The sequence below is a fragment of the Carassius auratus genome, chromosome 1, assembly GCF_003368295.1.
Source record: "Carassius auratus strain Wakin chromosome 1, ASM336829v1, whole genome shotgun sequence".
In the NCBI taxonomy this organism is placed as follows: Eukaryota; Metazoa; Chordata; class Actinopteri; order Cypriniformes; family Cyprinidae; genus Carassius; species Carassius auratus.
In genome coordinates this window covers 15,143,458-15,170,743 of record NC_039243.1, presented here as the reverse complement: position 1 = coordinate 15,170,743, position 27,286 = coordinate 15,143,458, and the positions used below count along the sequence as shown (strand labels likewise).

General features: G+C 36.8%; 1 protein-coding gene across 2 annotated transcripts; it reads right to left on the bottom strand.

The window, feature by feature from the left end:
• Positions 1-112: 112 nt before the first annotated feature.
• On the bottom strand, positions 113-27,286 carry gart (phosphoribosylglycinamide formyltransferase). 2 transcript variants are annotated; one of them, XM_026252748.1, is made up of 22 exons: positions 27,133-27,286; positions 24,127-24,286; positions 23,744-23,839; positions 22,065-22,239; positions 21,370-21,481; positions 20,300-20,368; positions 20,104-20,229; positions 16,476-16,563; positions 14,848-14,933; positions 13,790-13,958; positions 12,560-12,794; positions 11,196-11,290; positions 10,446-10,555; positions 8,423-8,621; positions 6,486-6,737; positions 6,248-6,400; positions 5,655-5,858; positions 3,630-3,782; positions 3,421-3,551; positions 2,745-2,886; positions 1,249-1,364; positions 113-851 (listed from the first exon to the last, which is right to left on the bottom strand). In XM_026252748.1, the coding sequence occupies exons 2-22, from the start codon at positions 24,269-24,271 to the stop codon at positions 654-656; spliced, it is 3,054 nt and encodes a 1,017-aa protein (XP_026108533.1). In that variant the 5' UTR covers positions 24,272-24,286; positions 27,133-27,286; the 3' UTR covers positions 113-653. The 2 variants fall into 2 exon arrangements, with proteins under 2 accessions (XP_026108533.1, XP_026108588.1); XM_026252803.1 differs by lacking the exon at positions 27,133-27,286 and adding an exon at positions 25,634-25,650.

Genomic DNA, 27,286 nt, shown 5'->3' with positions numbered 1-27,286 from the left:
CAAAAACAGAAAATTAAGGAGAATATATAATTTTTAGTCTGTTTTCTATTTTCATTTCCCCATTTCATTTTTTGGTTTTGTTAAAAAAAAAAAAAAAAGAATTAGTTTGTAATTTTAGTATTCTGCTCACCAAGTCTGCATTTATTGTATTTTTGATCAAATCAGTGCAGCATTTATTCCAAAATCATTCAGCTGTGCACAAGATTATTAGCGATTTATAAAAATTTATACACCTGAAAGAGGCGTACCCTCATTTGAGCAATGATCTTAAGATTACACGTAGAACGTTTTCTATTTTATGAATGAGGTCCCTGGTGTTCATAAAAAGAAAATGTTTTCATACAAAGATCAGTCTTGTCACAGCGCAGTGCAAGTTTAATGCCAAGGGCAAATTTTCATCTAGTTCTGTTACATGCAGAGAATAAAGTTCACATACTTTTTCAATAACTCAAATATTCAAGAATTTGATTAATACTGTTCAGGATCCTGCAATAGAAGAGCCATTAAAACACTCAGGAATTCATTTCTGGAAAGATTTGATATGGAATGTTTGACAAATTTTACTGTAAGATTTGTTCTTAAATCACAGTTTGGAGCTGAACTTAAGAGGCTGAATTATATTAGTGTCGTAAGCTTGATCTGTGCGATGGTATCTATCCCTGAACGCTCTGGTTCCACACGATTCGGCCGTCATCTCTCAGCTTCAGCCCACCACTGGCCACCAGCTCTAGTGCTGCTGGAAAGGCACGATGCTCGGCCTCCCGGATGCGCTCTGACAGGCTCTCCTCTGTGTCAGTCACCAGGATGGGAACTGCTTCCTGAACAACAATCGCTCCTGCATCCACTTCCTCCTGTGGATTTAGAGACGTTACACTCATGAGTGAAATTCACAAAACCTGCTGAGGTTTGCACAAAGCAAGCACTCTGGCTTGGTCACCCAGGCTGAGACAACATTACTTAAAAAAAATAAAAAAAAAATAAATGCCACCAGGGTTATTATTGTTGACAAAGTACAAAATAAATTAACTTGAAATAAACTGAAATGTAAAAAATATATATATATATATATATATATATATATATATATATATATAAAATATAAATGATTGGTTTTATTTTAGCTAGTTGCAAAAACAACATTTATATTTGTTTTAAAGTCAAAGTAGTAAAATAATTTAAAGTCTAATAAAAATTTAACAGAAATTTCAGAAAAAAAAGTATATATATATATATATATATAACACTGACCGCCACAAAGTGCACAGTGCATCCTGTGACTCTGACGCCGGCCTGGAGAGCCTGTTTCTGTGCGTTCACTCCTTTAAAGGATGGCAGCAGGGACGGGTGGATGTTCAGCATCTTACCTGTTTGACAGATGACAATGTCAAAAACAACTCAAAAACGCAACAATACAATTCAAGCTAATGTTCACATCATGCTTTAATAGGTTTTGTTTACTTCCATAAAATATTCTTATATATAAAAAAAATTACACATTTTGTTTTTCTTTCTTTTCTGTCCTCAACAGTGTTATTTTACTATCATCAATATATTAATAGTTTTTTTAGTAGGGCTGTCGATTTAATGCGTTAATCTATTTAATTATGAATAATAATAACACCCATCCCGTCCCTGGATCTAGGTAGGTCATCCATTTCATATAGTTGATTGGTGACGAACATGATGCAGGGCAACAACTGCGTGTAGCAGTCTATAGAATGCCATTTGAACAAATTGAATGAATGACTCTAGCTTGCTCATTATGACATTTACAGCCACCTACTAAAAAGTTTTAGTTTCTTAAGAAAAAAATAAATAAAATAATAATAATTTCAGATTTCTATATGAATAAAACCTACACATAAAAAAAAAATAATAAATCCCATTAAAGTGATAGTTCACCCAAAAATAAAACTAATTATCCAAATTAATTACCCAAACTCATGTAGTTTCATACCTGTATGAAAATGTATTTTGTGGAAACTTTTTTGAAGAATATAATACCAAACTTTGGCGACCACTGATATGTTCCAATGTTTTTGTTGTTTAGGACATTATAGCCAAACTGTTTAATCATTTCTTTGCTGAAGTCAAATAAAAATCTTCCTTATAAAGCTGATTTTTGTTATGTGTATTTGATGCTTTTCTCATTTAACACAATAATGGCTTTAACTTTTCTGTTAGGGTAGATTTCTCAGCCAATTTTGATGTGTGATTTTATTATATTTATTTACATTATTATTCAGATGGCAGCACTAGATTTTAGTTCTATTAGTTTTTATTAAAACTAATTAAATTAGATTTGTTTGTATTTGCATTTCAATTTAGGTAATTTTGTCAATATTATTATTATTATTATTATTATTATTATTAATTTGTTTTGTTCATCAAGCTTCTAAATGAAACTGAGAAATGTTGCCTTGACAACAAGCTGAAATAACTATTTTTTTTTTTAAAACGTTTTCTTGATATCGTTTTGGTTTTAGTTAACTATATTAACCTTGGTCCTCAATATCGCTTGTCATCGTGTTAGCATTTTATAAAAACATTTTTAACACCAGAAGCTGGTTCTGTAATTAGATCATTTTGGTGGGAAATCAGCAACGGTAAGTATTAGCAATTGATCTGATGAATTCTGGGGTGTTTGAAATGGTTTCTGTCACTCTTAAAATCATTATAAATCCAATAAATTACAAATTAACAGAAACCACTGAAAACGATCTTTTCAAGCCTATAACACTCACCGCTCCATTTCCTGACGAAGGGGCCCGTAAGGATTCGCATGAAACCAGCCAGACAAACCAGTTCCACCCCAAACTCCTCCAAAACTTTGTCTATGGTGCCGTCAAACTCAGCTCTGCTGCCGTACAGCTTATGATCCACAACCTGACACACAAACACTGCTATATTTTACCAACACTGAGATACAATTAAGAGTTTTTGCTATTATTTTGCATTTTGCAACAAACTGCATTTTATTTGTAAAATATCTGTTTACACTTTTGTTTCAAGTTTTTGTTTTAGCTCTTTTTAGTACTTCAAGTTAAACTTAACAATGAGAAATGGTGTTTTGTTTTTAATATTTTATTTCACTTAAAGTATAAATATATATATATATATATATATATATATATATATATATATATATATATATATATATATATATATATATTTTTTTTTTTTTTATATACGTTTATAAGTTACACCAATGAAAAATGTATAGAAAAACTATCATATGTGCAAATTAAATTGTATTTTATATTATTATTTATTATATTTTATATTATAAGTTTATGTATGAATAATGATTATTAAATACAATGATTTATTTGCTTTTTTAAATTATGACTGAATTATTTTAATTGCATAATTGTATATTGATTACTAATCTGGTTTAGGAGCATTATATTTCAGACAAACCCGTGTCTGAATGCCGGCCATAGATGCTCTCTTCAGCCCCATGACACCCGGTCTGTTGGAGATCACCACCACGATCTCCGCCGAACTTGACGGTTTCTTCACCTGCTCCATCAGAGCCTGCAGATTGGTTCCTGTCAAACACCAGAGCGTCAGTGTTACTGGCTTCATTACACTCTGCAGTCATAAGTGATTCACAGAAGGACACGCACCAGTCCCAGAGATGAGAACGGCCACTTTGGTCCTCTTGCGTGCTGAGTGTTCCCCTTGAAGAGCTCCGTTCTGCAGGACACTGGTGTCCGGTGAGCGGCCTGGACTGTCCTTCAGACTCTGCTCCAGGTTTCTGATGACCACGGCCTCCGCTCCTGGACATAGGAAAATACATGAAACATTACTCTAATGTGGACTCATTAACATAACATTACATGTTCCTTTAGTTAAAGCGTATTTGCAAAGAACGTGTAAATATAACGAAAACAGCAGATCTAATCTAAGGCCGTGTTTGAGTGAATATCACAAAGAAAAGTACTGGTTATATTTTATGACAAAATACGACAAAAATAAATATAATTTTATTCTGCTTATATGATTGACAAGGATGGTTCAAAACAGGCTCCTGGGGCAGAGCTGCTGTCGTGTAAAACTAGAAAAAAGCCCTTCATCGATGAGAAGCAAGGAAGCGCCAGGCTAGTGGTTTGCAAAAGCCCATAAGGATTGGACCGTAGAGGACTGGAGTAGACAGAGACCTGGAGAGGCCTACAAGCAACTGTGACATTTGGTGGACGACCTGTGATGATCTTGGTGTGCTTCAGAAAGGCTGGAATTGGGCACGTTGACCTTTGTGAAGGCTGCATAATTCAAGCTAATGTAAAGATTGTCCTGGAAAAAAAAAACATGTTTCCTTCTGCTCTGACAACGTTCCTCAACTTTTAGGCTTGTTTTTTCCAGCACCACAACTGCATGCCACACAGCCAGGTCGATCCAGGGGTGGATGGAGCAGCACCAGATCAAGACCCTGTCATGGCCAGCCCAATCTCCAGACCTGAACTCCACTGAAAAGCCATCAAACAAGGCTGAACTGCTTGGAATTTTTGCCAAATATGTGACGATTCAAATCGGTTGAGATGCTAAACAAAATCACGATTCAATCAGTGGTAGGAGTTTATATGAATGCATGTCTGAGGGGAACTTACTGTCTTTAGATAAGTTTAGATTGTATATTTTTCTTCTTATCTTGCCTCTGTATAATGCATATTAAAGTGCTGCTTTGTTTACAACAAAAACCAAGGAAACACTTTACGTGCCACCTAATGGAAGAAAGTGAATCTGCGTCTCGTTCTGCTCATCTGCTGTTTCAGTTTAATGCAGATATTTTTTCCAAGTATAGTTTCACAAAACTGAAATCAAACCATTCCGTTTTAGCTTCAAATTTAGAATAAAAACTGCTCATGTTGCATGTATGCAGCAGCTTTGTTTGGATCATGATTAAAATGCAGTGGTTGCCTCTAATTTTAAATGGAAAGAGCATTTGTTTATTGTTTGTTTGTTTGTTTATATGAGCTTTCTTTTATTTGTGTTACTTATTTAATTTGGTGTTTTTATTTTTATTTTTTAAATGTGTTAATTACATTTAGATTATATTTACATTTTGTTACTTAGCAGACACTTTTATCCAAAGTGACTTACAAATGAGGACAATAGAAGCAATCAAAACAATAATATGAGCAATAATATTAAAAAGTGCTATATTAGTATATTATAGTGTTATATTTCAATTTCAAAAAGAAATGTGCAGCATTTTGTCCAAGCAATAATAAAAGCACACATTTCATTTATAATTGGTCTTAAATCTCATTTTGTGAATCGAATCGTGAAATCAAAATCGTGAATAGAATCGAAAAGTGAGTTGAGTGAAAAGTTACATCCCTAAAACTACTACATTAATGAGAGATTGGTGTTTAATTTAAGGAAACATCAAAATCTTTTTTAAACAATAGTTTGAAAAACAGGCTTCATAAAAAATCTTATTTATTCTCATTTTCTTTTCACCCACCTATATACAGCATTACTGAATGTAGGTGAGTCTCACTGGGATGTTTGTGAGCAATTACAGTAATGAGTTTTTTTGGTGTTTAAACTCAAAGCAATGTGTGAGTAAAATGTCCTTACACTTCCACACAATTGTAATGCATCTTCTAAGAAAAATGTAAGTAAATGTGGGTGTTTGTGTGTCTCACCGGGCTGTTTGTCGGTGAGTGAACCCACGATCCAGGCCTCCTCCTGGGCCTGCAGCGGTCGCAACACCCGCTGCACGTCCTGTTTGCTGACCACTAGTACGGCGCCCAGACCACAGTTAAACGTGCGGCTCATCTCCTCCTCTGACAGTCCTCCCTCCTTCTGCAGCCATGAGAATACAGCCGGTATCCTCCAGCGGGACGCATCTGAAACACAGGTCAACAGTGCTGCTGGGTAACTTTTTTTATTTAAATGATTTAATCGTGACTTATATACTACTTATATCAGTCACCGAGAGCAATAATATTATATTAATTATATCAGTTCAAAATAAAGTCAGTGATCAGTGTATTTTAAATTGTAATTTTTATTTTCTATTGTTATTTTGTTTAAAAATATATGCTACTTAATTTTCTATTATTCTTTAATTAATTATCTATTATTTATATTGTATCATTTTTATTTTAATTTTCACAGCAAACTGTGACCGCAAACAGCAGATAATATCAATCACAAAAAACGAGAGTCTATCATCTTAATGGTGATTTTGATATTGATATTTTAATAATAAGAATTAATACCCAGACTTGCTCACCCAAGTCCACTGCCAGTTCTGGTGGAAGAATGCGAGGGATATTCTCCAAGAGCCCGCCTCCAGTGATGTGGGCGTAGGCCTTCACGGCTCCACTGCGTAGGATTGGCTGAAGGATGCGGCTGTAGATCTTTGTGGGAGTGAGCAGAACTTCACCTTCAAAGAACGGCACAGATGTGAGGACGTAACAAATACACAGCTCTGGTACTAAAGCAGGCGAGATTCTTTCACGCTAACATACCGATATTCTGTCCAGGCTGTCCAAACGGAGCAGGTGAGTTGTACTGTAGACCGCTCTGCTCTAGGATCTTGCGTACAAGGCTGAAGCCGTTGCTGTGAAGCCCAGAAGAGGCAATGCCAATAAGCAAGTCACCCTCCATTATGTCCTTGAGTCTGGGCAGGACAGCCCCTCGCTCCACGGCCCCGACACAGAAGCCCGCCAGATCGTAATCACTAGGACCGTAAACACCTGGCATCTCCGCCGTCTCGCCCCCTGAACAAACACACATGCAACCAGTTTACAATAAATACATAAATATCGATCATGTTTAGGACTTATTTTTGTATACAAGATGAAAATAAAGTGCTATTTTGATTGTTTTAATAAAATTGTATGGCAAAATAAATAAATACATGATAATAACAGTAGTAGAACAATTAGTTGGGGGGGCACTGCAGCCATTTTATTTGCATTATCTTATTTTAATGTGTGTGTTAAGGCTAAATTATTTGTAATTAATTTTAAAAAAGCTCTCCCCGTGAAATATCGCGAGAGTGGACTCTCTTCTCGTTCTGAGAAGCTGACAAAACATGCTTCATCACAGGTACATTTATCAAGCATGGAAATCAAACCATCAAAGCACGGTAGAAAAAAAAAAAAAACAGTCATGTACAAACAAATCATCACATGAATCATGTACAGTGATCTGAGACATTAAAACGTCTCTAAATGTGATTAACAAACTATACTCTATGTTTGCAAAGCCAAGCAACCATTTCAGTTAATCCAAAGGAAACACATCTCTAGCGTTGCAGAGAGGAGAGTTCTTTGGAGGCAAAATGGATGCATGTGAAAAGGTTTTGTGTGGATTTTTCTGGTGTACGTGCAGATAATTTCCCTCAAACTGGATGAAAACGGAAAAGCAGCTCATGACACCTCCTGGGCTTTCGCAGTAATTAGTACCAACCACACTTGGCCAGCGTGATGAAAATGAGATGCACTAGGAATCAGAATCACAGATGTTAAAATGTCAGTTCTATCTTCCTGTTTTAGAAACTATGCTGGCTGAATTGAACAGGCAATTCTCAACTGATGCAATGGCCCAAAGCATGGCATCGAATGCAGTGTTCAGTTGTGAGAAAAACAGCATTGGTCCTTTACGGAACACGTATGCAAGCTTTAAGACACACCCTCAGCTTGTGACAGCTGAAATTTGCGATCCCATTGCCGGTCGCCCTTGAAAAACTTAAAGATGAAGTACGGCAGGATCAAAATCCAAACTTTTACTGACTATCTCGCTCTCACACTGCACGTTACTGCTGCATCAGAAAGAAGTTTTTGTCAGTGATGAGAAGAATCAGAAACTGGCTGCAATCTGCAATGGCTCAGGCCAGATTTTCCGATCTTTTCTTACCGCACATAGAAAACAATTTAATTACAATTTTATCAGGAGAGAAGATCGGGGACATCAAAATTGGCGGATTCTTCTAAATTAGGTAAAATATAACTTTTAATTCCACTCTTTGTATAGCCAACGAGTCATTGTTAATTGTAAATTTATTTTAAATGAAGAAAAAAAATTATAGACTATAAATAATTGAAAAAAGTAGAAAATATGGTATATACGGTATGCAAAAATAAATAAATTGGAGCTTGTTGTCTAGGTGCCCCCCCAGGCAAAAATTTGAAACTCCGCCTATGCCCCTAACCCTTTTATTGCTGTATGCATTTTTTTTTTATGATTATCAAACAGATAGTAAAGTAAAGAAGAGTCAGTCAGAAATCTTTTTTTCTTTATTAATTATAATTTTTTTCTTTATTAATAATTATTTAATAACATAATTTTTTTTTTCATTTAATTGTTCTAAAAATATTGCATTGCTTCTTTTTAAAGAAAAGAACCTTGAACAATTGGTCAAGTTTTGGTTTCCAACATGGATTTGTTCTGTGTAGCTGACCTAACAGAGCACATCCAGCCATCTGACAGGCGTCTGCGATGCCACCGATGACAGAAGATGCGACTCTCACGTCTAGATGGCCACAGGAGAAATAGTCGAGGAAGAAGAGTGGCTCAGCTCCTTGAGCGAGAACATCGTTCACACACATGGCCACCAGATCCTGACCCAGAGTGCTGTGGATGCCACACGCTTGTGCGATCTATGAACAACAACAACCAAATGTGAAGACCAGAGATTGCAACTAAAATGCTACATTATCTTTACTGTAAACTGAAACTTCTATAGATTTTTATACTTAAATGTTTTCATTTCAGCAATAATCTGATGTGTGTTTTGTTTAAAAAGAGACCAACCTTAGGGCTATATTCTAAAGCATTCAGGAATTACAACCATGTTGTAACTAGCATTGATAAACAAGTGTTCTGCTTTCTCTGAATTTATACCCCCAAAAGGGTCAAGTTTAAAAAAAAAAAAGAAAAATCAAAATCTGAGTACCAATAAGATGTAAAATTGCAATAAATTAATTTATGGATTTCTTTTTATGGTTTTACCATTTTTAGGGTTAATTACCAAACTAGAATAATTAAGGCAAAAAGTAAGATGTGCAAATTAAAAAGAAGCCATTCTGGACAAAAGAACAGGTGTTACTTCTTGCCCAACTTGTACATGGAAAGGAGGACATAATTAAATTAAATGGAAATTTTCATGAAACGTTTCTAAAATGTTTACAAACTGAGGTGGTTTGCCAGCAAAAGCCCTTTTATTATTGTTTGTGATCTGGTCTTGATTTAGCCCATTTGACTGCCCCTAACTATTCAGATTTAGGAGCTGGTTTTAGTAATTAAACATTTTGTGAAATGCTCTTAGAGCAAAAATGTAGGAGTACTAAAATTATTATAATGATTCTACTATATCGGCAAGTTAGGAGCTACTTTCAGCCTTAAAGGATTAGTTCACCCAAAAATGAAAATTATGTCATTAATAACTCACCCTCATGTCATTCCAAACCCGTAAGACCGCCGTTCATCTTCGGAACACAGTTAAATATATTTTAGATTTAGTCCGAGAGCTCTCAGTCCCTCCACTGAAAATGTATGTACAGTATACTGTCCATGTCCAGAAACGTAATAAAAACATCATCAAAGTAGTCCATGTGACATCAGAGGGTCAGTTACAATTTGTTGAAGCATCGAATATACATTTTGGTCCAGAAATAATTCTGTGCTAATGTTATGAGCGCGGGTAAACCAAAGGCTTGAATGGCGTTCAAAGGCTTGTCATTACGTTGAGCGCAAAAGAACCGGTGAACCATTTTTTTTCAACCGGTTTATTGAATCAAACTGTCCAAAAGAACCGGTTTACGGAAAATAACCGAACTTCCCATCACTACTGGTGATCCGAAAACCGATGCAACCGGTGCTTGACTCGTGAACAAGTCAATGTTTCGTTCGTTACCTGGCTCAGCTCAGCGTTCATCTTCAGTTCTCTCTTCACATCAGTTCAGTCAGTGTACTGTTTGAGTGCATGAATTACTCCGGGATATTGGTTTATTTAAACTCAGAGGGAGTGTCAGCCAAATTAAAAAAGTTAACAGCTTAAGTCATTTGTGGATTAATGCTTATTGGAGACGTGAACCGTTTCAATCGATTCAGTTCGATTTGGTGAATTGGTTCAAGAAGAACCGGTTAAATCCAATGATTCGTTCGCGAACCAGATATCACTACACTGAACGCGCTCACAACACACCCAGAAGTGAATACAATTCTGAATAAAGTCGTAGTTTTTGATTATGTTTTTATTATCTTTCTGGGCATGGACAGTAGACCATACACACAGTTTCATTGGAGGGACAGAAAGCTCTCGGACTAAATCTAAAATATCTTAAACTGTGTTCCGTCATTAGAGTCATTAATGACATAATTTTCATTTTTGGGTGAACTAACCCTTTAAGATGCTTTGTGAATACAGCCCCTGCTCTAGCTCACAATGATGTTCCAGCGTTCATGAAAAGGGCTCATGATACCTTCAATTTGGTTCCCACTCCATCCGTCCCAGACACCAGGATTGGATCCGTGAATCCTGCAGCTTTCAGATCAAACAGTCCTGCAAATCCGCCAAGCTCCGCGTTACACCCTGAACCACAGACACACAAAAAACACAATCAAAATTGTACACCGATCTGATATGGCATTGCTCAGAAAACCACAAGAAAGTTCATGAAGAAAGCTCATGTTTGAGTATTTTTTCACAAACTAAACTCTCCTCTCGTCCCATTAACGTTTGAAATTGACTTGAAGTTATACATTAAATTAAAGGATACATTAAATAAATCTATTTTATCTTTAGATTTTATCTTCTTGATTGTTTAATTTGACAAAGCATAATAAAAACTGCTCCTAACAAACTCATTTATGCAGTTTTGCCTTCTGAATGAATGAACATTACTATAAATATTAGAGGGAAAAATAATATTTTGTCGATTTAATTATTTGAATAAATATTAATAATTTATGTGATCCAATGTGCTTCCAAGAGGATTCAGATTCATTTTGTTTTAAGCTTTGAACTCAGAACTTTCCTGTTAGAAATCAGCTTCAAAGAACTTTACAAAAGTTCTCAAGATTCTAGAAGTAACTAGTCAGATGAATCAGCCATCAATTATCAATGAATGAGGGGAGAAATTCATGAGAAAACCCTGGCGGTTATAACAACATAATGAGGTAACTCTGAAAGTGGAACATTGGGCTCCTGAGAGACAAGAAAGAGGACCAACCTGGACGAGACGTCGCTTTAGCCAGAGGTTTGATCATATCCACCAGTCTGTTCCCCGCTGCGATGTCCACACCGCTGTCCTTGTATGTCAGTCCTCTGATGGACAGAACAAAAACATGCCAACACCATTCTGTGCTGTTGCTGTTCACTACTATTAGAAATCATTCAATCACCGAAACAATGCTGAAATAAAACTAAATATAACTACTGAATGAAAAACTGCTTTGGCAACTAACTGAAGTATACACAGGGTGGTGTTGGCGCAGTGGATAAGACACATGACATTGGTGTAAGAGACCGGGTTCCCTTGGTAAAATTTGCATTTTAGATGCTAAACATCACGTTATTTGTATTGGGGTAGCTTCGACCCGCGGACATGAAAAACAACCGCAGACTTGGCAACACTGGTTGGCCTTTACTACAGAGAGCCGTAGTTCACAGAAAATCCACACAAAATTGATATCAAAATTGGAGGCGATTCTTTGTCGATTTTGAAAGCGATTTTGTGTAGCTTGTCAGTGGGCTATGGCTCTGTGTAGTAAATGCCGCTCCACCTGAACCAGTGTTGCCAAGTCTGCGGTTGTTTTTCATGTCCGTGGGTTGAAGCGACCCCAATACCAATAACGTGATGATTAGCCCCTAAAATGCGAATTTTACCAAGGCAACCCTGCCAAATAACATGTATTTCAACCCCGCGACGCAATTTTTATCGGGAAATCTCCTGGAAACACGATTGGGCTATTGCATTTTCCGGACTGTAAGTCCTTTTTTTCATAGATTGGCTGGTCCTGCGACCTAGTCAGGTGCGACTTACTTATCAAAATTAATTTGACATGAACCAAGAGATATGAACTAACAGAAAACATTACCGTCTACAGCCGCGAGAGGGCGCTCTATGCTGCTCAGTGCTCCTGTAGTCTACACTAAGCAGCATATAGAGCCCTCTCCCGGCTGTAGATGGTAATGTTTTCTCTTGGTTCTTGGGTCTAAATAAATGCGACTTATAGTCCAGTGCGACTTATGTTTTTTTTCCTCATCATGACGTATTTTTGGACTGATGCGACTTATACTCAGTGGGCAGGTTTTGTTTTGAAAACCTGGCAACCGTGATCTGAACGCACATGCTGGAGGTGTACTTCTAATCAAAGGAGCGCCTTTACTGACGAGATGCGCATGAAAATCGCATTCAATTTTTTGCACAGCCCTGTGTATTCGTGACACTGTTTATTAGAAATATGCAAACAAATCAACAGAACACTGACCTTAAATGTGAATTATTCAGTACACATCACAATTCAGATGCATAAAGTGTGGTGTTCTGCTATGTCTTCCAGGATTAACAGATTAGTGTTAGTGAGCAGTCACCTGCTGCGGGTGAGGTACGTGATGGCGTGGTGGCCGATGTCACGGCGGTAAACTGCATCAGGGAAGCTGATCACTGCCACTCCTTCATTAGCGCTGCATAACGCGCTCTCGAGGGTGGGCCGGACCGCTGTCACAGTCAAGACACGCCCACCACTCGTAATAACCCCGCCCCCTTCCTTAAGTGAAGTGCCCGCATGGAACACCTGAATGCCCATCTCTGATGCCTGAGACAAACCTGAATAAATAAAAATCGATTCATTCACTTCACACTAATTTGACATTGAAACTACTAAATCAAAGCTAAATGTGATGTAACAGACACTTGTCATGAGGGAAATGACATCACTAAGATAATTAAATAATTCCTGGTGATCCTCATAACTGTCTCTTATTATTTTTTATTTTTTTTAAGTTATAAAAATTCTTTATAAAAAATAATTTTATAGTACTATAGTTATTCTTCACATTTTATTTACTTTATTAATAAAAAAATATGGATTATTGGATAAAAATAATAGTAATGCATGACAAATTAAAACTCTTCAAAAATAACAATTATAATTTTTTATATTTATTTGTTAAAAATAATAATGGATTATATTATATTATATTATATTATATTATATTATATATTACACGGCTCTGTGGAACTCAACTGATTGGACAGTTGCGACATTCTGCGGTACGTTATCCCGAGATAACAACCTGTAAAAGCTTATAACACAGGCTCATCTGCTTGATCAATTTTTCTTGGTGAAAGCTTTGTGTTTGTTTAGCTAATAAAATATTAAAACTTGATTCCAAATGGTTTACAATTGTTGAATTATGTCATCCTGGTATCGCAGACTCGCTCTCGTTTCATACAAACCCAGCTACTGCCATTTTGCTACGACTTTATTGCCTTAATTATTTACTTATGTGGCAAGTAGCCGTGCAATAAGCCAGTTATTCTTGCAGAATAAACCCCTTCAGGCTTATATAAGACCCCTCCGATTTGTGTCAGGGTCCTGATCGCCCTGACGGGGTTTTATCTGCGAGAACAACCGGCTAGATGTACAGTACATTATCCCTTACTTATATTATATAAAATGATATTATATTAGATTAGATTATATTATATAAGGAGTGTTTATGTCCTTGTGTTTAGGTCTTTGAAATTGATAAAACCGAATGTAAGAATTTTTAAGGATGCCTTTACAGATCTACAGTACATATTTCATGTAAACGCACCAGTGATCTCCAGTCCCTTCTTATATGAGGCCGGATATCCTCCGCTAGCCATGACCACAGTGACAGCTGCACTGTCCTCCAGCCACTGCACTGGACTTGAGCTCAGGTCCACCTGCAGTGTCTTCTTCAACACCTCATATAAATCAGACTTCAGCAACGGCATCAGGACCTGACAGGGACAATCACAAGAAGAGTTTTGTGTTATTCACTGATTATCTTTTTTTCCAGTGAGTGGTTAACTTGAGAATGATGTGACTGGATCATCAAGTCAAATCCAGAACTGAATCAGTACATGAATCCATCTTTTGAATCGGTTCTTTAAAATAAACCAGCAGATGTGTGTTACTCCATCTGATCTGATAACAGCGCCTTCAGGATTTCCAGTCTGAACATTTCAGGTTTGGAACATGATATGCATTTTAAAAAGAACTGTCAGAAGACTTCTTTCATTGCACAAAAGATGACTGTATACTGAAGATTATGGAGGACATACTAAGTACTATAACATTATACATTTATTGAATTAAATCTAGGATGTAATCACTCCACCTGACTGAGTTTACAAGTCATTTTTAGGAGTGGGGATCCTTTTTCCAACTCCGTGATTTGTGTTTTTCTTTTTTTTCTGACATGTTGGTGTTCCATTATCTTTCACTTGTATGTTATAAGTTCAGAGTAAATACAGCTGGATAAAATAAAAACTGTGTCCATCTTCATTTCAGGCTCCAAGGCAACAAAATGATTTTCTATACCCAGTGTATTTGTATGTATATGTCTGTGTGTGTGTGTGTGTGTGTGTGTGTGTGTGTGTGTGTGAGTGTGTGTGTCTGTGTGTGTATGTGTATGTGAGAACGGAGAGAGTAAATGACTGATCTGATCCCTTTATTCAAGTTGTTTACTTGCACAGCAAGTCATTAAATCTGCAGTCGTGTATTATTTTCTGATCATATTTCTTGTGTGAGTTTCCCTCAAGGATCAACATGTCAAAAACAAACATTAGCAAATCAAACTGATGATCAACACAGAACTCAGAGAAAAAGCGTTAGACATGATCTCACCTGACACTCTGGGTCACCAAAGCGGCAGTTGAACTCCAGGACTTTTGGTCCCTGTTTGGTCAACATTATTCCTGCGTATAAAACACCTGAGAAAGGAAGATGAGGAATGATTGACTGATAATAATAACATCCTAAAATCTATAAAATAATAATAATGATATGAACTACATAATATCATAATATCTGATGTTTGTGTCCAATCAGTGTTATTCTGTAAAGCCTAACATATGAAATAATAGTCAGAATTTCTATATATTCTTTGAAAGGGAACAATTTAATAAAAATAAAAACTTTGGTTGATATTTAATACATCAGGCTTTTATGGCTTATACAGTGAGAATATCTAGAAGAAAAACAGTTCAGTTTTGGTCAGAAACTATAAGCAAAAATATGCCATTTGGTGTGGATTCTGATATTAATATGGACAAAATGTAAGATTAAATACTGATGTATGTAGCAGTAGTGTTGCACAATATACCGGTACTAAAAAGGTACAGCAATACCTTGCTTTTAAAATTGGTAAAATTCCTGATTTTACTAGTACTGGTACTTTAACAATGCCACCGTTTTAATAAGAACCTGAGTTGTATCAACGTGCGGCAGCATGCGCTCTGCTTCAGCTCCCTGCATAAACACTGGCCACACCTAACTTTATATACCTGCACAGTGCAGAACTGATTAAAGTTATAGCCAATTTAGAGAATGGATAAGAAATATGCATGAATGAGAAAATAAAACGCAGGACGTGCATAATATTAAAAAGTGTTATTAATAGTGATGCTCCGATCAGAATTTTTTGCAGACGATACAAAGTACCGATTTCTTGTCATGGTGATCAGCAGATACCAATGCTTAAAGCTTTATATAGACTGTTTCGTGTTTGTTTATCAGTTCGGCTATGGCACCGGCTATAAACACAGTTAAAGTTAAGGTGATGAGTAGACTGAAGTTGAGCTCAGGTGGTTGTGCTGTGGGATGCGTTTAACAAAAGTAATTTTGGGTCGCTTGCCACAATATAAAAGCTGAACGATTTCCCAAAAGGCTTTGTTGAATAAACATGAGCACGTATTGCACGTTTAAAAATCTAAATGAGGTGCGGAAAAACTCTGTTTCTCCGGCTTTAAAGCACCACCTGCTGGCAGAGAATAAATCTGCATTTTCAGTAAGTTTCGGGTAATAAAAAAATGCATTCTGATTACTTGCGGGTGCATTGCGGGTGGATGAAATAAATCATAAATTAAGCAAATATTATTATTTTTTAAAATACGTTTTAACATAAAAAAAACACAAGGCAGATGATTTTGTGTGTGTGTGTGTGTTTGTTCGCCTGATCAGGAATAAATAAATGTTCATTTAAAAGCAGCCCTTGATCAGCGTTGTATGTAACCATTACCCCTTACAGCTGTGAAATGTGGATGTTTGTATATACTAAAAGCCCTTTTACTTGCCAAAAAAAAAAAAAAATTCTAAAGCTACCAGTCAGATGACAGAAGGCATGTAGCAGACTGTGTGCAACAGCAAAGACAGATCATGTTGATCATTTAGAGGATTATCAAATATGATACGGCAGGCTTTATAGGATTAGACTGAGGTTAATGGTGCTAGTAGTGTCTGTTAGTCAAACTCACCCACGTATGGTGTTCCCTCCTCTCTCATGCCATCCACAGTCTTCTGCAGAACAGACCTCTTGATCTCCTGCAGCACTTCCTCAGACACCTTCACACACAGATTCATTCACACTTTATGAACCCCTGTGAAATCAGTTTTATTTCTTACTGAATTCTTTTTACATTTATCTTTTAGAATTTTTCTGTATTTCATTTTAATGGTTAAATTAGCTCAAATATACAATCAAAATATAGGGCCCTATGAAATCGTTTTAATTTCTTCCCAAATTAAATGTAACTTAGTCATAAAAAAAGCATGTCAAATTAGTTAAAAAAATGAAACATGTAACATTTAATAAAATGTATCAATTTATTAAAAGTTTAACAAACATTAAACATTTAGGGCCCCATGATTCAGTTTTATTCTCTCTATTAGGGGTGACACCACATGGTCGAGGATTCGATGCTTCGATTTGAGGAGCCTGATGCGACTACCAATCTCACATTTGAATATTCGCGGGCTGTTATGATTATGCCATTCTGACTATATGTGAGCACTCAAATGTCTGATTTCACACAGAACTTGCGGTTTTCTCCCAATAAGTTAATATGCAGTGTATTATGATTAAACCGTGAATAAGAATTTGAAAAGAAAGAAGGTTCAAATTAATATTTTAAAGTGCGTGAATAAATCCAACCACCCGTATAGATTTATGTTTCACTCTCCATAATCCGTGACCGACAGAGGAGCATCTTGGCGGCAGGGATTTAAACTTTACCAAGACTCAAACTGACACAGGCAGAGACTGGATTTTTTCGAACAGGTAGGGTAAAAGTGATTTCAAAACATTTCAGCCGGTTTATATATATTGTGGACATATTATTTACCTGATATAAGATGCAGGGGCAGAGCCAGATGATGTAACATTTCAGGGCTTAGCCTAAACCTAGTGGGGTCCAGGGGCATACTCCCCCGGGGAGATTTTTTTTACCATTTACATCAGCTAAATGCACCATTTTTCAGGCTGTTTGTTATATCCATAATGTTATTTTCAGCCGATTTGCCAGTGAGCTCCCTACGACGCTGGTGAAATAAAAAAGCCTGCCAGCTCCTGATGACAATAACAAAAATGATTATTTATCCTCTTCTTTGTTAGTTTTTATTAGCATGTTGGCAAATAAGCTGAGTGATGCACGATGCATTACCGTCCGCCACCACGCACAATAATAGAGCTTTTGTTTAATTGTTTACCGCTCCAGTCTGAAAGACTGAGAGGAACTGAAACAAAGTTATTTTTAAAACTAAAAGATTCGGGGCTTTTGACAACACATTAGGGGCTTAAAACATTATTTACCCTGTTTGTATCTGCGAGGCATTTGTTACACATTTTCCCTGTGTGTTAACATCAGTAATTATGGCTATCGAATGTCTGACTTGACTCAATGTATTTTGCCCCGCCCCCAAACATATGATTTGACTATTAGTCGATTACAGCAAGATTCGAAAATTCCGAATCGACTATGAAAATCCTTAGTCGGGACACCCCTTATGTATTTTTTTTATTTAATAAAAATGTATCATCAGAAACAGTGAAGGCATAAACACGATCAATTTAATCAAATGAAAATGTAACCATTACTTTTTTCTTTTCTTTTTTGCCAAGCAAAGTGCTGCACAACAGAGGTTTACTGTTAAAATTAACATTATGATACAAAAAAAGTGTAACAATTAGGTTTAAAAAATAAGGTTAAATATAAGATTATATATATTTTTTTTTTTATTACTTTTGATATTATTATTATTAATAATAACAACAACAATAAACAATTTATGAACAGATTTACATAAATTTTACAATAAAAATATTCAAATGTAAAATTTAGAAATATTTATTATAGTTTGACTACTACTAGTTTTACTACTGTGACTAGTTGAGAAGCATATATTTTATCTACAGGTCCTTCTCAAAAAATTAGCATATTGTGATAAAGTTCATTATTTTCCATAATGTAATGATAAAAATGTAACTTTCATATATTTTAGATTCTTTGCACACCAACTGAAATATTTCAGGTCTTATTGTTTTAATACTGATGATTTTGGCATACAGCTCATGAAAACCCAAAATTCCTATCTCAAAAATTAGCATATCATGAAAAGGTTCTTTAAATGAGCTATTAACCTAATCATCTGAATCAACTAATTAACTCTAAACACCTGCAAAAGATTCCTGAGGCTTTTAAAAACTCCCAGCCTGGTTCATTACTCAAAACCGCAATCATGGGTAAGACTGCGGACCTGACTGCTGTCCAGAAGGCCACCATTGACACCCTCAAGCGAGAGGGTAAGACACAGAAAAAAATTTCTGAACAAATAGGCTGTTCCCAGAGTGCTGTATCAAGGCACCTCAGTGGGTAGCCTGTGGGAAGGAAAAAGTGTGGCAAAAAACGCTGCACAACGAGAAGAGGTGACCGGACCCTGAGGAAGATTGTGGAGAATGGAGGGATTCCAGACCTTGGGGGACCTGCGGAAGCAGTGGACTGAGTCTGAAGTAGAAACATCCAGAGCCACCATGCACAGGCGTGTGCAGGAAATGGGCTACAGAGAAGCAGCACTGGACTGTTGCTCAGTGGTCCAAAGTACTGACAATGTCATTCGGAAATCAAGGTGCCAGAGTCTGGAGGAAGACTGGGGAGAAGAAAATGCCAAAATCCCTGAAGTCCAGTCAAGTACACACAGTCAGTGATAGTATGGGGTGCCATGTCAGCTGCTGGTGTTCGTCCACTGTCTTTTATCAAGGGCAGGGTCAATGCAGCTAGTTATCAGGAGAATTTGGAGCACTTCATGCTTCCATCTGCTGAAAAGCTTTATGGAGATGAAGATTTTGTTTTTCAGCACGTCCTGGCACCTGCTCACAGTGCCAAAACCACTGGTAAAAGGTTTACTTACCATGGTATTACTGTTCTCAATTGGCCTGCCAACTCTCCTGATGAGAGAAAACTCTGGATGAGCTTAAGGCCGCTATCGAAGCATCCTGGGCCTCCATTACACCTCAGCAGTGCCGCAGGCTGATTGCCTCCATGCCACGCCGCATTGAAGCAGTCATTTCTGCAAAAGGATTCCCGACCAAGTATTGAGTGCATAACTGAACATAATTATTTGAAGGTTGACTTTTTTTGCATTAAAAACACTTTTCTTTTATTGGTCGGATGAAATATGCTAATTTTTTTAGATAGGAATTTTGGGTTTTCATGAGCTGTATGCCAAAATCATCAGTATTAAAACAATAAAAGACCTGAAATATTTCAGTTGGTGTGCAATGAATCTAAAATATATGAAAGTTTAATTTTTATCATTACATTATGGAAAATAATTTTTGAGAAGGACCTGCATAATACAATTTATTATAAAACTGATTAGTATAATTTTTTATATTATGTAATATATTTCAGTCACAGTTTAACCAAACATTTATTATGGTATGTTTTTGTTGAGATCTTTTGAGTTTCTGTGTGTATCTTCAGATAGTTTTCCTCAACTAAAACAGTAAAAAGTTCATTAAGAGATACCAAAATACCATAGCCAGTACTATGGTATTCTCTGAAGAATATCTTGTAATTATCCATGAGATGTATGGGATCTGTTGACCTGTGGTGTGGGGCAGTACGCGCCCATCCCGCCCGTGTTTGGACCCTGGTCTCCATCCAGTAGACGTTTGTGATCTTGTGCCGGAGGCATCGGTGACACTGTGATTCCATCACTGAAGCACAGACACTGAGAACAGACGAGAGGCTTAGGGTGAGAAGACTACCCTGGATGCTCAATAACACCAAAAAGTACTTACAGAGACTTCCTCTCCTTCCAGTTGCTCCTCAACCACCACAGTCTCACCAGCAGAACCAAACGCCTTATCCTGAAACATTAAGAAAAAGATGCTTGCTGAATAAAAGTGTGACAGGAAAGAAATGGGTTCTATTCTAACTTACTATTCAAAATAAAAATTCACAGATTCCACAAAAATATGAAACAGTACATCTGTTTTCAACAATCAGAAATGTTTCCTGAGCAGAAAATCAAAATATTAGAACTTCTAAAGGATCGTGCGATACTGAAGACTGAAGAGATGATGCTGAAAATTCAGCTTTGATCGCAGGAATAAATTAAATTTCACAATAAATTCACAGAGAGAGTATTTTGACATTCATTTCGTCAAATAGATGCAGCCTTGGTGAGCAAACAGACTTTAACAACAGCTTTTGAATGACGACAAACATATTTTATTAGAATAATTGTATAATTACAATACTTATTTTATAATTTATGTTAAATATAAAAAAAATAAAAAAAGTGAAAGTGGCGTGACATTCAGCCTTATGGTGACCCATACTCAGAATTTGTGCTCTGCATTTAACCCATCCAAAGTGCACACACACAGAGCAGTGAACACACACCCGGAGCAGTGGGCAGCCATTCATGCTGCGGCGCCTGGGGAGCAGTTGGGGGTTTGATGCCTTGCTCAAGGGCACCCAAGTCGTGTTATTGCCGGCCGGAGATTCGAACCCACAACCCTAGGTTTAGGAGTCAAACTCTCAAACCACTAGGCCACGACTTCCCCCTAAATTTTATTTATACATTTACATAATCAAAAGATGTAACTTATTGCACATAAATTGCAAACTGTATATTAAAAGATTCACACAGCAGCAATTTCTAGTGCAAGATTTAAGTGAAATCGTATTTACTTTTGACCAGCATGTGTCCTCAGTGAGCTGTGTTTGGAGCGCTTGACTGAGTGAGTTACTTTGTTAACAGTGAAAAATTCAAGGGCACATTTCATTCTTTCAAAGACAAACAAATAGAACCGCTGTGGAAAAATATAACCATTAGTGAGATGCTGAAGCCGTAGCGACTGACCTTCATGATATCCAGAACGGCTTTACAGGCCTCATCTTTATCCCGAGCGACTACAACACCCTTCCCAGCAGCCAGACCACTGGCCTTCACCACCAGAGCGGGAAACTCAGCGCTGAAAAAATACAATAAAATGATACATCAGCAAACCTGATTTTAAGATGCATCTTAAAATGTACATTTATTATAAGTCGCATTCATTTGCTGCCACAGCTAAAGTTTTGGCCTCATATGCAGCTTTGGAAAAAATGTTGGTAAGTTGCTTTCATCCTAGAGGACTGGAGTAAGGTCATCTTCTCTGATGAGTCAATTTTTTAGCTTTGCCCAACAACTGGTCATCTAATGGTTAGACAGAGACCTGGAGAGGCCTACAAGCCACAGTGTCTTGCACCCACTGTGAAATTTGGTGGAGGATCAGTGATGATCTGAGGGTGCTTCATTATTTGAAGCCTGAAAACCGTATATTTTTTGTTATTTTAAGCAGTAGTCATTTTCTGCAAATAAATTATCTAAATAACAACATGTTTATTTGGAATTTGGGAGACATTTTGTCAGTAGTAGTTTATAAAGCAAAACTATTTTTTTTTTTTTTTTACTCATACACATATCTATATAGTAGAACCAGAGAAGCTGCTAATTTTACAGTGGTCTCTTAATTTTTTCCAGAGCTGTGTTTAGTGCATGTTGTAGATGTTTACTCTTGAATGTATTTGCAGGCGTCCTGTGGGTCAGTGAAGGAGCTCCAGCGCGCTGTGGGAATGTTGTGACGGTCCATGAAGGATTTGGAGAAACTCTTACTGGCCTCCAGCTGTGCTGCCTTCGCAGACGGACCGAAACATGTCACACCAGCAGCAGTAAGGTCATCCACTATACCTGAGAGACAATCAAAGTTAGCATATATACATATAAAGTACAGACCAAAAGTTTGGACAAACCTTCTTATTCAAAGAGTTTTCTTTATTTTCATGACTATGAAAATTGTAGAGTCACAAGGCTATTTGAATCAAGGGCTATTTGACCAAGAAGGAGAGTGATGGGGTGCTGCGCCAGATGACCTGGCCTCCACAGTCACCGGACCTGAACACAATCCAGATGGTTTAGGGGTGAGCTGCACCGCAGACTGAAGGCAAAAGGGTGAACAAGTGCTAAGCATCTCTCGAAGAACTCCTTCAAGACTATTGGAAGACCATTTCAGGGGACTACCTCTTAAAGCTCAGTGTGTTTTCACCCACCTGTTCATGTTCACTTAATCCATAACCGACTGTATTTACACGAGATACTCTACATGACAAACATTTGGACTTCTGTGTGTGTATATGAGCATAGAGGACTGATCGTGCACTGTATATGAGAACTGAAGAAATGGAGCGTGCACGCGCGCTTGAGAGTGAGCATTTCTATTAGCGTGATTCCACCTATCCCGCCTTCACTAACTTTAGAAGTCAAATCGACAACGAATTGGGACTCCCGGGAAAAACGGGACATCTGGTCACCTTATCCCTACCCCTTCAGGTGCTGAGGCCATTGTTTCAGATCGCTATTTCGCATTTTAATAGCCTATCCATTCACTGCGGCTGCCATGAGAATAGATATGCAAACGGCCCTTATCCGATCGAAATCCAATGACATGGACACACATTTTGAAGGACAATAGCTTATAGGATGCATTTTGAATGTCCGGTAGTCCTCAAATAACATTATAGTCCCATCTCGTCTAGTTAACGAAGACACGGCATAAATTTAATCATAATTTCGTCATCAGATATTATTTGTAGCTGGTCAACTTATCGTCTTAGTCACATAAAAAATGTTAATTAACGAATATTTTTCATCGTCGTCTACGTTAACGGAATGAACACTGGGGGGGCACATGTGAAATTAGACAAACAAGACGGGCATTATGACATCATTTTGTATGTATTTTTGCCGTCTAAGCACAATAAGGTGCAACACAACATTAATTACATTCAAGATGTGGCTCTAAGTGCGTGCGTTTTGGTTGTGAGCTCACAGAAAGGGGTCTCACAGAGAACACGCAAGTACTGAATTAAGCACTTGAATGTTTAAAATTGTAATACTCAAAAGCATGTGCAAATGATACATACTGTCATCTTTCCTAGTTGTCTTTCATGCAGAAATATTTGTGGGAATTCCCCATGTTACAAGCGCAGAAACTGTGGCAATTGGTGGCTTTATGTTTGAAATCCAAACCCTGTATTATCTATTCTATCTACTCGTTTTGTTTTTATTTATAGAAACAGTTGTATAAAAACATTGTCCCGTCTAATACTTCTAATTCATCATCTATTTTGATTGTTAACTTAAGCCACAATTTCCTGTTTTTCATAAATCAGTGTGATAATGTCAAACATCTTACCTGCAGCCAGTGGAACTTCTGGACCAACAAGCACGAGCCCCACGTTATGGTCTTTACAATACTGAGCTAAAATCGAGTGATTGCTCACAGACACAGCTGGAAAAATAAATATAAAATATTATAAATTATCATCACAAGCCTTCATGTACTTTGATTTAGCCTTCATTTTGTTTTATTAATTACAGAAGTATAAGCTGTTGAACCTGTAAGTGATCTGTAGCCTTATAGATGGATAAAACAACAATCCCACATAAATGTCATACCTGTATTTTTGTATTAAATTTATTCTTGTAGGCAATCGATTATTCAATAACTCAGTGTTAGAGTAGAGTAGTAATCACTGCTCATACTCTTGTGGTCTGCTGGATGACTATTGTTCTCACCAGAGTTGGAGATCTTCCCGTTGTTGGCAGTTCCTGCATTACCAGGAGCCACGAGGACCTGCTGAACGTGAGGCGACTGAGCTAACTTCCACGCTAGCGCATGTTCCCGTCCGCCACTGCCGATGATCAACACCCGCTCTGCCATTTTCACTCCAAACCTCTATAAAAGACACCAAAACACATACAGGCAATTCCACATTTAACATTTCATCCACAAGCATGACAACTGAAATGGCACAATAAATTCTAATGATAATTTACTTAATAATATGTACAAATTCCCAATATAAATACTTAAAAATAAATAAATAAAACTATAAGCTAAATCATTAAATAAATATTTCATCATGTACATTTTCTGAAGAAAACGGGAGTGGTTGCTAGGGTGATGCTAGGCAGTTGCTAGAGAATTGCTATGTGGTTGCTAGCCAATAGCTAATATTTTGAGTGGTAATTAGCAATTCACATTTCAAATAAAATTTTATACTTGGACAGACTTGCTACGTGGCAGCATTAATGAAGGTTTATTAAGGGTCAAGATCATGAGCCTGCTTCAGAACAGGTTTAAGTTTACGGACCTGTTGCTATAACAGCAACTCCGGGATGAGCTTAGAAGAACCAACCAATCAAAGATCATGCCAAATCTTCAACAATCAAATCCAGCTAACTAAGTTAGAGATGTACACTGGGGACCCAGGTATAAGGGGTGCTGCCAGAAATTTTGGGCCCCGTGACAAAAAAATCTAATTTAAAGACAATAGCCTATAGGATGCATTGTGAATGTCCAATAGTCCTCAAATAACATTATAGTCCAGTCTCGTCTATTTAACGAAAACGCTGCATAAATTTCGTCATAATTTTGTCATCAGATATTATTTGTTTACGAATATTTTTCGTCGTTGTCTTCATTAACGAAATTAACACTGCTAGCGCGCCGTGCATTGATTGACTGTCTGCAACTAACTAAACACCTTCACTGATGAGTGCGCTAAGGCAGGACCAAACCATTTCATGCAGATACAGGGGGGTGGTCGGTCAAAATGGATGTTTTATTTTTTTGGTGAATGGTGATATTTAACTTGTATTGCCAAAATATGTAAAATCAAAGACATCATTCATTTTATTATTATTTGAAATATACTCAATGATGATGGTTTTTATAGTGTATAATATAATAATAATAAAAATAAAAATTAGTTTTTACGTATTTGTTGGGCCCCCTGTTAGTCAGGGGCCCTTGGAATGGTCCTAACTTTTCCCCACTATATGGCGCCCATGCCAGGTATCCATACCCAGACTTGCCGTGATTTAGAGGTTACTGACAGTTTAAGGATCCATTGGCATTACAAGGTTTAGTCACAAGCTCTTCCGAATGCTTTTCATTATTTAAATATTTGTAGAACCCACAAACATAAATACGAGCAAAAGCATTGATTAAAAATAATAATAATAATAATAATAATAATAATACAATATAACAGAGATTTGATAATTTTCCACTGCTCACCTGATAACCCGCGACATGGTTGGGAACCACTGCACAAGGGCATTGCTATGTGGCTGCTAGACAGTTGTTAAGGTGTTGCTAGGCAGTTTCGCTCTTTTTGTCAGCTCTGGTCCATTAAATATTAACAGATGTATCTTTTGTTTTTAAGATTAAGATAGTTTAAGATTAACAAATGCTTTAGAAACATTTTCCATTGTTAGTTCATGTTAACAAATGAAAACTTATTGTAAATTGCTACAAAATCATTTTAATTAAAAACTGTTCAGCTTATTTTTTTCAGAGCTTGTGTTAACAGTTCAAGTGGATGCAGTTATTGGCTGATCCGGATAATCTCTGATATATTAGTGACCGAGACGAAAATGTCAAGCATGCTAAATGGTTTTATTTTTTTCAAAGACGTGGTTTCAATACATGAAGTTCTTGACCTATAGGATGCAGTGATGCGGTTTGATCTGATGCCATTAACCTTTCACTGCTGCTGTAAGACTTTAAATCCCAGCACACATAAACATCCAGTGGCATAAAACAACATGAACACCTAGTACAGAAGCATTGCAAAACTGTGCATTGCCATGATGCTAAGTGCAAAAAATCTTGATATGTATGCACAAAACAACACATTAAAAAAAAAACTGAATTACATTTGCATGGAAGAGAACATCAAATAGCTTTAGAAAAACATACAGAAAGCATCAAAACACTGTGCGTACTTAGTAAAAAAATAATCCTAATGCATGAGAACAAACTATTGCATTACATTTGCATGGAAAATACCATTAGTTAACTTGGTAAACAAACTGTGTATCAGCTGGGATTGTTTTTAGTTGAACTTTGGCTTGAAAATCCACTGACACTATTCATCTGGTAGAGTAACAGTGCATGTTGATAACTGATGATCAAATCAAAGACAATCACTCTAAGAATGTTAACCAGTAGCACGAGTGATTCACGTCACGAGATTCGGGGATTGCTGCTCACTGACTTCAACTTTTAAAGTAGATTTTAAGAGCATCATCAGAACAGCAAATGCAATATATTTGCTTAATATGTACACATAATGCATTAGCTCTGTATCAATGTGCTGAAATGCCTAAGGGTGAGCAATTAACATGCACGAACATGTTTTGCTGTTTCAGACACAACATGTATAAAATAAATACTGTGGTTGTATGTACTTTTACAGTTGTGAATGTTTGCATGTTCATATTTGCATGCTACTCTAAAGTACTATCAAAGTTAATTTGTCATAACATTATAATCAAGTCCAAAACTGGTAACGTTACTACAATATGACCATAAAGACAAGATCACCACAGTTCCATATTCGAAAACCTGTGCAGAACCATGGTAAAACGTGTAAAACATTCAGCATTGGACGAACAGACTGCGATTGATCAACTTTATGGAAAACACCAATCAACTATTTCATTCAGCTAAGTTACGTAAAGTTTATGTCCGTGCATTAATTCATTCATTCGTATGTGTAATTGCAGACTTACGTGATTTCTGATGAACAGCGGTGTACTTTCGAGATCCTGTGATGTTCCAAGTCGTAATGGACAGAAGACCAGCGTTTGTTTCACGCCACAAACCACGTGCACACAGCACTGATAATTCACATGCTACTGACGTTCGATTCACAAAATGATTCAT